This window comes from Urocampus carinirostris, chromosome 13, assembly GCF_059441175.1.
Source record: "Urocampus carinirostris isolate Australia breed hairy pipefish chromosome 13, RoL_Ucar_1.0, whole genome shotgun sequence".
In the NCBI taxonomy this organism is placed as follows: Eukaryota; Metazoa; Chordata; class Actinopteri; order Syngnathiformes; family Syngnathidae; genus Urocampus; species Urocampus carinirostris.
The window spans coordinates 1,691,727-1,707,210 of record NC_142361.1 but is presented as its reverse complement, the minus strand read 5'-3'; the positions used below and the strand labels follow the sequence as shown (position 1 = coordinate 1,707,210).

General features: G+C 40.0%; 1 protein-coding gene across 3 annotated transcripts in view; it reads left to right on the top strand.

The window, feature by feature from the left end:
* Positions 1-15,484, top strand: part of LOC148353470 (pantothenate kinase 1-like) — a 99,931-nt gene that overhangs the window by 59,179 nt on the left and 25,268 nt on the right. For all 3 annotated transcript variants that reach the window (XM_088350822.1, XM_088350824.1, XM_088350825.1), the window contains exon 5: positions 11,723-11,899. In XM_088350822.1, the coding sequence (XP_088206948.1) occupies positions 11,723-11,899 (177 nt within the window). The remainder of the gene's footprint in view (positions 1-11,722; positions 11,900-15,484) is intronic.

The following is a 15,484-nucleotide window of genomic DNA, read 5'->3' as shown; positions in this document are numbered from 1 at the left end:
ACAGAAAATAAAGAACTTTATCACAATATTCAAATTTTCTGAGACAGTCCAGTATGTATACAGTGGAACCTCGGTTTTCAAACGCCTCTCAGTTCGAACAAATTGGTTCTCGACCAAAAATTTTGAGAAATTCTTGCTTTGCTTTTCGTTCAAAAAAATCGAGTTCGAACGCCGGTACGCTAGGGTGCGATGCTGAGCGGCGTACGGGTGTTGATTGCCCCCACCCCTCATGAAGAACTGTTATGACGTGCGTGCGCACTTCTTTTTGCTTTCGCTTTAGAAATCGGTGAACGGAGTGTTTTAGCCCCTAATTATGCCTCCCAAGAAGTTCGGTGCAAGCAGCAAAGTTGCTACAGGTGAAAAAAGAAGGGTAGTGCGTACAACTATTGCATTTAAGAAAGAAATAATAGCAAAATATGAAGAAGGTGTGCGAGTTTCTGATCTTGCTATACATACAGCATGGCTTCTGCTGAGCACCACAAAGTTAAGAAATCCTATTCATAATTATTTTCTTTATCCTTTAAACCGCTCACCACTTTTTGTGGAGACCCGGGTGCTAAATGACGTGTAAACGACCTGATTATTTTTGTTGTACACGTTCATGTTAGCGTAATCTTTCGTACGGAAGATTACGCTAACTCGAACGTACGATTAGCCTGGGTTAGCTTTATGTTTACGTTCATGGTAAGCGGTCAGGGTGTTGGAACGGATTAAAATGATTTTACATTACTTTTAATGGCAAAAACGATTTTCGGTAATCGACCAAATCGGTTTTCGAACAGGGTTCTGGAATGGATTATGGTCGAGAACCGAGGTTCCACTGTGTGTGTGTATATATATATATATATATATATATATATATATATATATATATATATATATATATATAAATATATTATATACAAAAGACAAAAGAAACTAAATGTGAATAAAATTATGACTCACAACATGTGGTAAGTTATCTCTCCTACTTTGATCTTTTTGATCTCAGGCAAAACCAAAATGCGACAGAAACAAAATGAAAATAAATCCAAACAGCTTGCCAACACCATTTTTGCCGTTCCATGTATTCCGTTACTCCCCAAGCCTGCACAAAATTTAGTAATTTTATTCATATTTAGTTTCTTTTGTCTTTTATTAGCATATTTGGTATTGGATTAATTCAAAAGTAATCGAAAGTAATCAAGTTAAAGTAACCCTACCCAACCCTGTGCATATACATAATATATACAGTGGCTTGCGAAACTATTTGGCCCCCTTGAACCTTGTGACCTTTTGCCACATTTCAGGCTTCAAACATTAGGTTATTTCTTGTGAAGAATCCAAAATCAGTGGGACGCAATCATGAAATAGAATAAACTTAATTGGATATTTTAAAATTTGCTTTCAGTGCAGCAAACTGTCCAGAAGTTCAGTGAGGTAATTGTCGGTCTGGCCGTATTCACCACCTGTTAAAGATTATCAAGTGACAGATCACAAAATCTGGAAAGAATCTGTGACTGTGTGACTAACAATGATAAATGTTTGTGTAATCAAGTGTCTGTTTAAATGCACATGCACTGTGATAGTATCAGAGGTTTGTTTAAAGCGCAGAGAGCATCATGAAGAAGGAGGAACACACCAGGCAGGTCCGAGATACTGTTGTGGAGAAGTTTAAAGCTGGATTTTGATACAAAAAGATTTCCCAAGCTTTAAACATCCCAAGGAGCACTGTGGAAGCAATAATATTGAAATGGAAGGGGTATCAGACCACTGCATATCTACCAAGATCGGCCCGTCCCCCTAAACCTTCAGCTCATACAAGGAGAAAACTGATCAGAGATGCAGTCAAGAGGCCCATGATCACTCTGGATGAACTGCATAGGTCTACAGCCGAGGTGGGAGAATCTGTCCATAGGACAACAATCAGTCGTATACTGCAACAATCTGGCCTTTATGGAAGAATGGCAAGAAGGAAGCCATTTCTTAAAGATATCCATAAAAAGTGTTGTTTAAAGTTTGCCACAAGCCACCTGGGAGACACACCAAACATGTGGAAGAAGGTGCTCTGGTCAGATGAGATCAAAATCGAACTTTTTGGCAACAATGCAAGACGTTATGTTTGGCGTAAAAGCAGCACAGCTCATCACCCTCAACACACCATCCCCACAGTCAAACATGGTGGTGGCAGCATCATGGTTTGGACCCGCTTTTCTTCAGCAGGGACAGGGAAGATGGTTGAAATTGATGGGAAGATGTATGGAGCCCAATACAGGACCATTCTGGAAGAAAACCTGATGGAGTCTGCAAAAGACCTGAGACTGGGACAGAGATTTGTCTTCCAACAAGACAATGGTCCAAAACATAAAACAAATCTACAATTGAATGGTTCACCAAAAAAACATATCAAGGTGTTAGAATGGCCAAGTCAAAGTCCAGACCTCAATCCAATTTGAGAATCTGTGGAAAGAACTGAAAACTGCTGTTCTCAAACGCTTTACATCCAACCTCACTGAGCCCGAGCTGTTTTGCAAGGAGGAATGGGCAAAAATATCAGTTTCTTGATGTGCAAAACTGATAGAGACATACCCCAAGCGACATGCAGCTATAATCGTGGCAAAAGGCGCCGCTACAGAGTATTAACTAAATGGGGCTGAATAATTTTGCACACCTACTTTTTAGTTTTTTATTTGTTAAAAAAAGTTTAAAATATCCTATAAAGTATGTTCCACTTCTTGATTGTGTCCCACTTATTGTTGATTCTTCACAAGAAATAAAAGTTTCATATCTTTATGTTTGAAGTTTTTAATGTGGCAAAAGGTCACAAAGTTCAAGCGGGCCAAATAGTTTCGCAAGCCACTGTATCCAAGGAGGGGGTCTTGAACTTAATTTACTTGTTGGGCCGCCGCTGTTATTATTGCATTGAACACTCAACTGTTCTAAAATACATTTTTATTCTACACAAAATAAGCTCTCAAGATAAGAAAAAAAACTCAATTAAATGAACAGTAGTTATCATCATTTGACCTCTACATGTCGCTGTATTACATAGTGCTAAGGAAAACGAGTGCTAAATAGCACAAGTAAAAATACAAATTATGTAGACTCAAAGTGACCAATCTAAGTACAGTATGTCAGCTCACTCCAGTTGAGGCTCATGCTATGTAAAATTATTGCAAAATTCTCATCCTTCGAGTTTTTAAACTTCTGCAAATACACTAAGGGTTAGGGATCAACCAATATGGGTTTTTCAGGCTTGATAGCCATACCAATTATTAGTTTTATGCATAAGGATTTTTTTTAAAATGCAAAGAAATAATGAATATTTGTTATGAGTTCAAATTAAACTTTAATGGCTCTCTGAAACCTTTTGAAGTACCGTAAATTCCGGACTATATAGCGCACATGATTATAAGCCGCACCCACCACTTTTCAGGTGATTTGCCACTTTTGTACTTACACAAGCCGCACCCTTGTATAAGCCGAGTGCGCCCACATTAATAATTTTGGCACAATCACAAGTTTAACCCAGATCAGGCTGTAAGTTCCACGATTGTAACTACTTTTGGTTTGAACAAATTTATTAACACTAATAACTGCAAACATACAATGTGAGGTCCGAACAACCCCCCTCGACAATCTCAACAGCAATCAAGCACATTCACTATTTAGTTTGATGAAAACCAAGCATATTCACAATTTCGTTATATCTGACAATGACATTTTAACAATTTTCCCGACATTTTTAACATCATTTAAACAATTTCGTTATATCATATCCCAACAATATGAGTTTTTATCAACACTTTTAACAGCAATTAGATACATTCACAATTTCCTTATATCATGTTCTAACAATATGAGGTTTGAACAATTTTTATCGACACTTTTGACAGCAGTTAACCAATGTGTAAAGGGCAATACTATTGTGCAAGGGCATAGCCCTGTCTTATCAAGTGGGATATAATCCCACCCTCCCAAGCAGCATCCTCCAGTCCTCTGCCCGGGATGGGTCCTCTCCCTTCTTACTTCTACCTTCCACAACCAGGCCGTTGCTGCCGGGACCCCCACAGTGGAGCTCCGGTTCCCCCCTCCGGGTGGGTGAAGACGATTCTTCTTTATGATTGCGTCCTAGGCTTGCCGCTCGCAGATTGTGTAGTATCTGCAGCCATTCGGAGCACAGCCACGGGGGGGATCTGCCTGCACCTCCTTACCAGCACGTTTCTGGAGGTCCAGATGGCGTCTTTGATGGCGGCGAGTGTGAGCCAGTCCTTTACAAAGTCGTTCTGTGACCTTTTCGACCGACTCACCCCGTAAAGCACGTATTGTGCGTCAGGGACCTCCCCTCCTTTTTTTCAATACCCTGAACAGGTATTGGTGCGAGACTCAATCAAAGGCTTTCTCAAAATCTAGGTTTAGGACCGCTAGTCGCACGTTTCTGTCTCTCGCATAACAGATGGTGTCACGGATCAGCATGAGACTGTCGCTCATCTTCCTTCCTACGATGGCACAGGTTTGGTCCGGATCAACCAAGTCTCCCAAGACTACAGGCAGTCAGTTTTGTCTCCTTTTTTGTGCAATAAAGTAACTATCCCTATTCTGAAACTGTCTGGCATGTTGTCTCGACTGGAAAATTCGTTAAAGACAGTAATCAGATCCGGTGCTAAAATATCCCAAAAAGTCCGATAAAATTCGAGGCTGAGCCCGTCCTCCTCGGGTGATTTGCCTTTTTTATAGGTTTTTATGCAATCATTCAGTTGGTCTTGGGTGTCCGATGCTAAAACGGGGTCTTGACACACTGATCTCGAGATATGATCTAGTACATGCCCCATTTCATTCTCATGTGTTTCTTTCCTTTCATATATTTTTTTGTAGTATTCTTCGACTAATTTGGTTATTTCACTACTTTCCTTTGTTATTAGTCCGTTTTTGTTTTGGAGTTTAAAAAGCCCCTCACTTCTGCTCGTAATTTTTTTTTTAAAGTAGCGCGTACATTTTTCCCCTTCTTCTATTTCTCTTTCTTTGCTTCTTATTATGATGCCTTTGCTCTTTATTTCCGCCAAAGCGTTTAGTTCTTGTTTGATCTCTGATTTCATCATTAAAGTCCATCCCCTTTTCTGTTAGGGTGAAGTAGAAGTTGGAGTCTTCTTTGTAGTCCCGACGCGCGATTCATCTCTTTAAGTTTCTTGTTTTTCCCCGCATTTTTTTAAAAAGTCTGCGTTCGTTTCTTTGTCATCTCCCACTATTGTGTTCGTGAATCATACAGGTCTTGAAGGGTCTACCAGTCTTTGTACCGCTCCCTGTATTGTGTGGCTAAGGTCTCATCCTCCCGCAGGGAGCAGTTCAACTTCAACAGACCCCTCCCAACAGTCATACCTGAAGGAAATGAGAGAGAGCAGGACAGTAGCAAGTGATCTGAAAAAAAAACAGGAATTAATCTGGCATCACTCAGTGTTAAACCCCTTGTAAATATGTAGTCTATTCGAGAGGCTCTGGCATTGTCACTACTGAACCAGGTGAAGCCCTCCTCTCCTGGATGTATTGAATTTGGTCTTCCAGCTTAAATGTCCGGCACATGTCCTGCAATAAAATTGATGTTTTATCTACTTTAAACTCCTAATCGGCCCCCTTTCTATCCTTTCTACTTAGGATGCAATTAAAATCTCCTCCTACGATTAGTGGTTGATGGCCTAGCATATGCGACTGGATGTCCTCTAAGAGTTCGTACCTGAGTTGTATGTCAGGATGGCCGTATATGTTAATGAGGTTAAAATCGTTCCCTATATATGTAAGTCTTGCTAAGATTGCGCGTCCGTCTCTCATCATAGTACCCCCCTTTATGATGAGTTGAGGGTTGTTTATTAAAATGGCCACCCCATCGTTACGGTTCTCATTTGAGCCACTCCATAATGAAGGATATGGCCAAATCTCTTCCCACTGTTTATAATTTTTTAAAAAGGGGATGCAGCATTCTTGTAATAAAAACACATCAGTTCTGATAGTTTTTTAAAACGATAAAACGCTGTGAGCCTTAACCTTTGATCTCACACTTCTCCCATTGATAGTAGAGAAGGTTATGTTTATAAGTGTTGTTAAAGTATATAAACTACTTAGACGAAACCGGGGGATCCGAGTCCATTCTCTGGTGGTCATTGAGAGTGTCACCTGTGTCGGACTCCTGATTGGGGCACAAAGCACCACTTATGAACGGTACCTCATTTGGAGACTCACCGGGGAAAACTCTGGAGTCCTCTGACTCTCTGTTTGTGGTTCCAGGTCTTCCCCATTTTTCTGGGTTAGGGGGTGAGCCAGAGGACCTATCGAGGGGTCTCTTACCTCCCTGCCCACAAGGGATCAGATTTTTTTCCTTCCCCGACTTCCTCCGGCTCAGCTTCATACAGTTCCCTTGTGGGCTTTTTCATCGGCAGTCGGTTTTCATCTAAATCTCTTATCTTTGATTCCGATGTTTTCACCACCCCCAATTTTGTCCTACTTTTACCTCTCTTTCCAGTGGTTGTATGGGTTTTGAGGGAGTCATTCGCCTTTTCGATTTGTTTCTCTTCCTCAAATTCCGATAGTGGCGTATAAAACAATTTTGATATTTTGGACTCTCTTCCAGGCCCTTCCTGATTAATATGTGTTTTGGGAGGGGCAGTTGCCTTTTCTATTTGTTTGTCTTGTCTAAGTTCAGGTATTGTATGAAAAATAAAAATAGAATTTCCAGATCCCTCCTGACTCAAATTTGATTCTTTGGCCTCTCCTCCAGGGGTTTTGGGAGGGACGTCTGTATTTCCAATTTGTTTGTCTTGTCCATTTTCTTTGTGCATTTCTTGTTTATCTTCATTGGTAGTACACAATTCTAGAACCACAGCTGGCATCATACATGGAAAATGATACCCGTAATTAACGTATGATGCAGACTTGTAAAGTCCGGGTCCCGTTGAAAGTAAACCAAGGAAACAAAATGTATATTTCCAAAGTTAAGGGTGGGAAAAATATATATCCACTATTGTCCGCTGCGACAACAGACAGATCTACCGGTAACTCAGCTTTACCCCAATTCCCATCAGCCCGCGTTTGCTCCGCCCCTTCTTTTTGATTCGTCCGTAGAACACATAACAGAATAAATTTCTAAAATAAATACATTACAAAAATATACAGTTGCAAATACATATTACACATGGTTACACATATTTACGAAGAAAGACGGTACACCGAGAGAGTTTTCAAAGCTTTAATAATAATAATATAACTTTCATCCCAAACCGTGCCTTTGAAAGGTACCAACACGCTAGTAGGATCATGCTCGCAATGTATCAAACGTATCTGTTAAAAAAAAAGCATCCCTTAATTGTGAAATTCACGGAAGATCGTCCTCAACTTCCTCCTCATAATTATTGCCATCAAGGGCGTCTTCCTCATTATCGGAACGTACCATAACTTAACAGACAATGTATGCTTAAACATAGAGATTGCAGTCTTTCTTGGCGCACATATTCTGCTGGTCTTAATCTTATCTTTTATACTCCAGCGCCGATGGTGGCCGTTAAAAAAATTCCACAAATTGGCCGCTTCACTGAATAAGCCGCAAGGCTGAACATTTGGGAAAAAAAGTAGTGGCTTATAGTCCGGAATTTACGGTAAATACATTTGAACTTCAACACAGCTAACATGACTAATCTTTTACTTAAAACTAAAACAGTGCATACATGAAACTAGGCTTAGCAGCAACTTGTATAAAGGTAGATAAAGACTTAAATAGTTTCCTGAAACTTTTTACAGTAAATAAACATTTTCCGCACTATAAGGCGCACCGTGTTATAAGGCGCAGCTGCAATGAATGATATATTTTAAAACTTTTTTCATACATAAGGCGCACCACATTATAAGGCGCTACAGTAGAGGCTGTAGTTACGTTATGCAACCATTAGATGGTGCCACGCTAAAGGGAATGTCAACAAAACAGTCAGATAGGTCAGTCAAACTTTATTAATAGATAACAAACAAGCTTTCCACAACTCCATTCACTCCCAAAATGAATAAACAGTTTTATTATTTTCTCTGAGGTAAAGCATTTTCGTGACACATCTTTAACATCTTTGAACAACAGCAAGGCATAACATTTTACTTTTGCTCCATTTAGTCAACACGCAAAAAAACGTCTGATACTGTTATGGTAAATTAAACGTTAGTGCAATCGCAATATAGTGACACTCGTAATGTGCAAAAACAATAACAAGTGCAAAACAATAACAATAAAGCAATAACATAATGACTGTGAAATGTAAAAGGTAAACACACAAAAGAAAAACGTAAAGTTCTCTCTATCAGCTCCTCATCTATGAATCCCTCGAATTCTTCTTCTGCAGTTTTCGAATTGTCCATCTCAGTAAATGGGCCAACACGTCCGGCTCCATCTCATCAAGGTCGTCATTAATCGAGTCAGTGTCGCTGTTGTTGTCTGGCTGTTCAGGGACAATTCCCCTCTTCCTGAAAGCTCGAACCACAGTTGAGACTGATATATCAGCCCAGGCATTTACGAGCCACTGACAGATGGTGGCGTATGTCGTCCGGCCTCCCCGTCTTGGTGAACGTGTGTTCGCCTTCTGTCATCCACTGCTCCCACGCAGTACGCAGTCTGGCTTTAAATGCTCTGTTGACACCATCTAGCGGCTGGAGTTCTTTTGTCAATCCACCCGGAATGACGGCAAGCACTAAATTAGTGTGCTTCACTTGATTTATTGCCACGGAAACTTTGTTTAGTCTTCTTTACTTGGCGCAGCTCATCCTCATGCTTCCTCCACTTCCGCACCATCGATTCATTAATGTTAAACTCTCTTGCTGCTGCTTTATTTCCACGTTCTACTGCGTGACTGATCGCCTTGAGTTTAAACTCTGCGTGTCTCTTAATAGGACCCATTTCAGGGTCTTTATACAAACGCACAAATAAAAGAGAATCGTTGTTTAATATTTCCCAGTATGCACAGCGCACTTCTTTTACGCGAAAAATGGAGTCGGTGGCTGCTTACCATAAATTGCGAGACCTGTCGCAGCTCAATATTGATCCATATATAAGGCACACCGGATTATAAGGCGCATAGTCAGCTTTTTTTTAAATAAAAAAACTGATTTTAGGTGCGCCTTATAGTGCGGAAAATACGGTATATACAAACAACATGAACAAAATTACTAAAATGTCCGCTTATCCAATTGGAAGGGGCGGGGATGGTTAGCAAGGAGGAAGTAGGAGGGGAAGGGAAGAGTAGAAGATGGTGAAAGAGAGTCTTGGCTGCATCTGAGACTGATTAATCGGCCCGTCGAATAAATAAAAATGCTGATACGGATATCCATCAAATTCCCAAATATTGGTGGTGATTCTCGGTCAACCTCAACTAAGGTGCTATTTTTTAATTTTGTATTTTTAAATACAGGTGCTAACTGACAATTTTCCTATCACTGAAGATAAAAAGCATAGTTCAGTTGCAAATGTTGCAATCAAGAAAGACCATACATTTTCTTTCTATTAAAATAACATCAGGATGACTATTGTTTCAAATGATCTCTGTTTGAGAAATGGTAGTCAGCAAATAAATCTGTGGCGCTCGACTTTTGCGACATCCAAGGGACTTTTTTTAAATTGCGGCTCATTTTTCTCTTGACCTTCTCTCAACATTGTCTCGCCGAACGGATTAAATTTGTTTGCAGGCCTCATCCTGCCAGCAGTCATTATGTTTGACTCTCCTTTGTTAAACATTCACAAAAGGGTGGGAGCCTCAAACAATCAGGCCACAAGTTTGAGACCCCTGATCTAAGAAGAGGGGTTGACACTTTTTATTCTGATTGATTTTAACATTAGTTCATGTCACGCAGCCCCACGGCGGGAAGGTCCAGGGTTCAAGTCCAGCAACCGCAGCCTCCCCACGTGGAGATTGCATGCGTTTCCCGTGCATGTGTGGGTTTCCTCCGGGCACTCCGGTTACTTCCCACATTCCAAAAACGTGCATGTCAGGTTAATTGGCCGGTTCAAATTGTCCCTAGGTTTGAATGAGCAAGTAAGTTGTCAGTCTCTGTGTGCCCTATGACTGGCTGGCAACCAGTTCAGGGAGTCCCCTGCCCACTGTCAAAGACAGCTGTGATGGGCTGCAGCACCCCTGGACCCAAGTGAGGAATAAGTGGCACAGAAAATGGATGGATCGATGGATTAATTCGTGTTCAATTTGACCCACAGTTTATTCTTTTCAAAATGTATTTTCTGCATCAGGCTCTGTCATTGTGTAGATCAATACTGCTGTTCACTTTGTATAACGAATATTGATTGGACAGATACAAATGACAATTATTTATCTTTCTATAAGTCAGCGGTTTTCAAATAATGTGGCGCGTCTCCTTCTCAGGGGGCGTATTTTATCTTGGAACATTTTTTTAGTGCCCTACGATAAATTGCAATTGCACCCCCACTACACAAGGCGCAGTGGCACCCTCATTTGCAGAGTGTTTTGTTTGTATTTAGAATGTTTTTCTTTGCACATAGCACACAGGGTGTCAAGAAAAAGCTTCAATTTTGGGTGAAGTTCTTAAAAAAGGCTTGAAATCGTTGCCATTGCCATTTTTGGCTGACTATAGACCACGCAATAAATGAAGAAATATTAAAAAAAAGTGAATGAAAATAACGTTTACACGCCTGCTACGGTGGGATATGGCGTTGTCATGTGACGCATCACCGCTCCCTACTGGTCGCACCCAAGAGGTCACTTCTATTTAGAAAACAGGCTGTTTTGGCTCAGCTCACTGAGAAGAACCGGCTCTTATGGCTTTTCAGATGTTTTGTTTTTTTCAATCATAAAAATTCATTAATAATAATTGTATATGTTTTACAGGAAATACCCGCAAAATACATGCAATATAATTTAAAATCTTCACAGAACTACAAATAAGATTATAAAATACAAAACAAAAATACAAAACAATTTTAGATTTTTACATACTGAACAGATTTAATGTCAAACAACACCAATCAGTGAAAATATAGATTGAATATATTAACTCTTTAGTGCTATAAATAAATAATAAAATGCAAAACAATATCCATTTACAATTATTTTTTTAACCAATTAAGACACAGATCCACTGAAAATCATTCCACAAAATAGAGATTTAAATGTGTAAACAAAAAGAAAAGATCAGTTTTCTTTAAAATCGAAAGATTGAACATCATCAGAGGACTCAATGTAATTAAAGTTAGTCCAAATTTGGTTCATTTTCTGCTCTCTACACAAACAGCACTTTATTTTGTCGCCGTATTAAACACCAGTATAACGAAACACCTATTGAGCCCTTTCTGTGTTTGTTAACAAGTATGACAAAGGCTGCATGTGGATTGTTGAAATAGAATGGCAGAATTCCCTGTCAGTTTATAGCAGCATATTGGACCAAAAATATTGTAGATTAAAAACCATAACAGCTCAAATTAGCACCAAGTATGTGCTAGCAGTAAGATGGCAATTTTATTTTAGTCATCAAAATCAACAACAACAATCAAAAAAGCGCTGGATTTTTTTTTCCTTTGAAGGAATTTGAAAAATGCTTGAATTTGGTCTTGAAAAGGGTTTATAAACACTGAGCACAGAGTATGAAGGGTGTCTGGTAAAGATTTTCTTCTTCCTAGATGGGGCATGACAGAAAATAATTGAAGAGCACTGCTATAAATGAATTTTTTTCATATTAAGTATTCTTTCCTCTGCAGTCTGGGAGGCGGTACATTCCTTGGCCTTTGCTGCCTGCTGACAGGCTGCGAAACGTTCGAGGAAGCTCTGGAAATGGCGAGTAAGGGTGACTCGACCAACGTGGACAAGCTGGTCAAGGACATCTACGGGGGCGACTATGAGCGTTTTGGCCTGCAGGGCTCCGCTGTAGCATCCAGGTGAATGAGTTCAAGTATTAACGCCTCCTCTCATTACGCATCTGAAAAAACACGAGGAAAAAGTGTGTCATTTTTTAAGTCCCTGTAAAGTAAGTGCGGTATATATCTGTCTAACCCTAAAAGCCTACCATTTCTGTGTGTTCCAACTTAGATGGTTTAATAATAGCACCTGCCGTAATTATTTCAGTTAGGGGCAGAACTTCTGAGTGTCAAGTCAAGTCATGTTTATTTGTTTAGTCCTTAATCACAGAGTCTCACAGGGCTGCACAGACCACAGATTATTGCAAACCACATATTATTACACCATCCCCCGATCTAAAACCTACATGAGGGCAAGGAAAAACTCAAATACCTCAACATGAGGAAAATAAAGAAACCTTGAGAAGAGATCGCGCATGAGGTAATCCCCTTTCCAGGATGATCAGGCTGCAATGGATGTTGTGATAACAATTCATACACAGATATCATCAACAGGAAAAATAGGTCATTCATGAACTATAGAATAGAAGTGTGTTTTAAGCCCAGATTTAAACAGGTTCACTTAGGTCTCAGATCAAATCTCAGGGGTACGAGCATTCCACAACATCGGGGCCCGAATGAAGAACGCTCATGTACCTGCGGTTCTCTTTTTGGCTCTTGGGATCACTAGTAGACCAGCATTTTCAGAGCAAAGGCTTCGGACCTGAACATAGGGGGAAATTAATATGAGGGAGCAAGTCCATGCATGATTTTGTATAATACCAACAGAACCTTAAAATCACATCTTAAGCTAACAGGGAGCCAATGCAGGTAAGCTAAAATCAGGGTTATGTGATCAAACTTTATTGTCTTAGTTAAAAGCCTCGCTGCAGCATTTTGTACCAGCTGCAGGCTCTTGATTTTGGACTTTAGGAGACCGGAGAGTAGTGTATTGCAGTAATCGAGACGGGAAGTAACAAACGCATGAACTAAAATCGCCGCATAGACAGCAAAAGGCGAATTTTAGCAATGTTGCAAAGATGAAAAAAGCTTTACTAGTAATATTCTTGACAGATTGGGGTCAAACGTGACACCTAGATATTTGACTGAGTCACTCTGGGTGATATTACATTTGTCAATGATCAGAGCAGTTTTCGAGAACAAGTCACGGCATTTTGATGGACAAATAACTAACATTTCGGTCTTTTCAGAGTTAAGACGCATGAAGTTGAGTAACATCCATTCTTTTATCTCACTGAGGCAGGCCTCCAAATTTCCACAATTTAGTGTGGCAGATTCCTGCATTGGAAGATATAATTGAGTGTCATCTGCGTAGCAATGGAAACTGATATTATACCTAATGGAAGCATGTAAATGCTGAGATAAGGGGGCTAAGTACTGAACCCTGCGGAACACCACAGGTAACACTAAAGGGCTCAGATGTCATTTCACCATATTTAATACAGTGCATCCTATCTGAGAGGTAGGATCTGAACCATAAGAGGACGTTTCCTGAGAGACCAATCTATTTTTCCAACTGGTCTAGTAGGATATTATGATCCACTGTGTCAAAGGCAGCACTAAGGTCCAGCAGCAGCAAGAGTGATGAAGCCCCGGAGTCCATTGCCTGTAGATCATTGGTTACCTCAATCAAGACTGTCTCTGTAAGAGTGATTAGCCCTGAATCCTGATTGCATAGATTCAAAAAGATTGATATAAAATCATTCCTCTGCTGTGCCACAACCTTTTCAAGTACCGTATTTCCACGACTATAAGGCGCACCTAAAAGCCTCTATTTTTTTCAAAAGCTGACCATGCGCCTTATAATACAGTGCGCCATATATATGGATCAATATTAAGTCTCAAACTCTTGCAACTAATACAAGCAGCCGCCGACTACATTTTCCCCCGAAGGCGAAGTAGTCCGCGGTGTATGTTGGGATATATCTCTTGATTCCAAGACGAGCGCTCTACCTCAAATTGGGTATGTATGATTAAATCATTTTAAGTAGTTCATTTTTTATCGCAATATCTGCAAAAATATACACCAGCGTTTCATTTCCTAACCAATGTGTCCATCATCATTTGAATCAGTCACTATTGGCTAAAGTTATTTGGGGGTAAAGGAGGCTGATCCTTTTCATCATTTACAGGCTCTCATAGGCTAAAGCGGGGCAAAACAAAGCCCGCAATTGGCCGAAAAAGATGAATGTGAATCACACGTTGGGTTGCCTTACGGCATGGAGAAAACATTTTTTACTAGTCTGTATTTGTAAATATTTTACACGGTTGGATTTACTACACTCACAGTTGTAAGAAGACCATGGTTGCGTATCATTATTGAACGTGATGGCTGCAAGAGAACTCAGGTGAGCTATGCGGCTTTATATTTTCCTGGTATCTTGTTTTAGAACGATTTTGATGTTTCTGTGATGAGTCTATTTTTAAACTAAATTCAATTCAAAGTGTTTATTGTCATATGCACAGTAAATAACCCCGTTTCCCTGCACAATAAAATTCTTACTTTGCTGTCCAAACAGTTACCAGCGAAAAATAAAATAGAAACTAAGAAATGGTTGGCATTTCTTGAATCCCAAGACTTTAACCTTCCGGATGATATGTGGAACGATGCATTTGAGTGATTGGTGACATCGTACAGATACTGTGTCCGTACATGTCTGAGACACGTATTTGCTTCTTTGCAAGCTTTCGGAATGTTAAGGGGGTAATAAGTTTGACTGAACTCTCTGACTGTTTTGTCGACGTTCCAATTGTAGCGCCTTATATTCTGGTGCGCCTTATGTATGGAAAATATAGGACCAAAAACTATTTTTGGGGGGTGCGCCCTATAACCCGGTGCGCCTTATAGTCGTGAAAATACGGTACTTTAGAAAGAAACGGTCGGTTTGACACAGGTCTATAATTACATAAGCTTTCTGGATCAAGGTTGGGTCGTTTCAGTGTAGGTTTAATAACAGCGGACTTAAAAGCCCCTGATAAAAATGATATGTTTCTAATATTTTGAACTGAAGGTCCTGGGATCCCAAAAAGACCTTTAACCAACTAATTGTCGATCTGGCCGTATTCCCCACCTGTTGAAGATTATCAAGTGACAGATCAAAAAATCGGGAAAGAATCTCTGGACAGCCACCATGTCACGCATCTATAATTTTCAGACCTTTAATATTTGATGTATTTACATGGGCTTTTGAAATGTCCCGGATGCGTTGAATCTTCTTATGAAAGAAGTTTATACAGTCATGGGCTGAAAGGGTAGAACTATCTGGAATAATCTAAAGCCTCGTTAGCAATGCTACAGTGTCGAAAAAGATTTTGCGGTTATTCTTTTGTGCTGCAATCTCCTAAAAATAGGGTGATTTTGCAGAGGCAAAGGCTGCTTTACACTTTAACAAGCTGTCTCACAAGGTTTGAGGGAAAACCTCAAGCCTGGTCGCGCGCCATTTTCGTTCAGATTTCCTACAGTCTTGTTTAAGGGATCTAGTTTTATCAGTAAACCAAGGCGTGCATCTTTATAGGTCATGATTTGAGCCGTATCCAGGACACTATCCACAGTAGCATTAAACTCATTCATGAGTGAGTCAATAGAGCCTTTATATAAAGGAAACG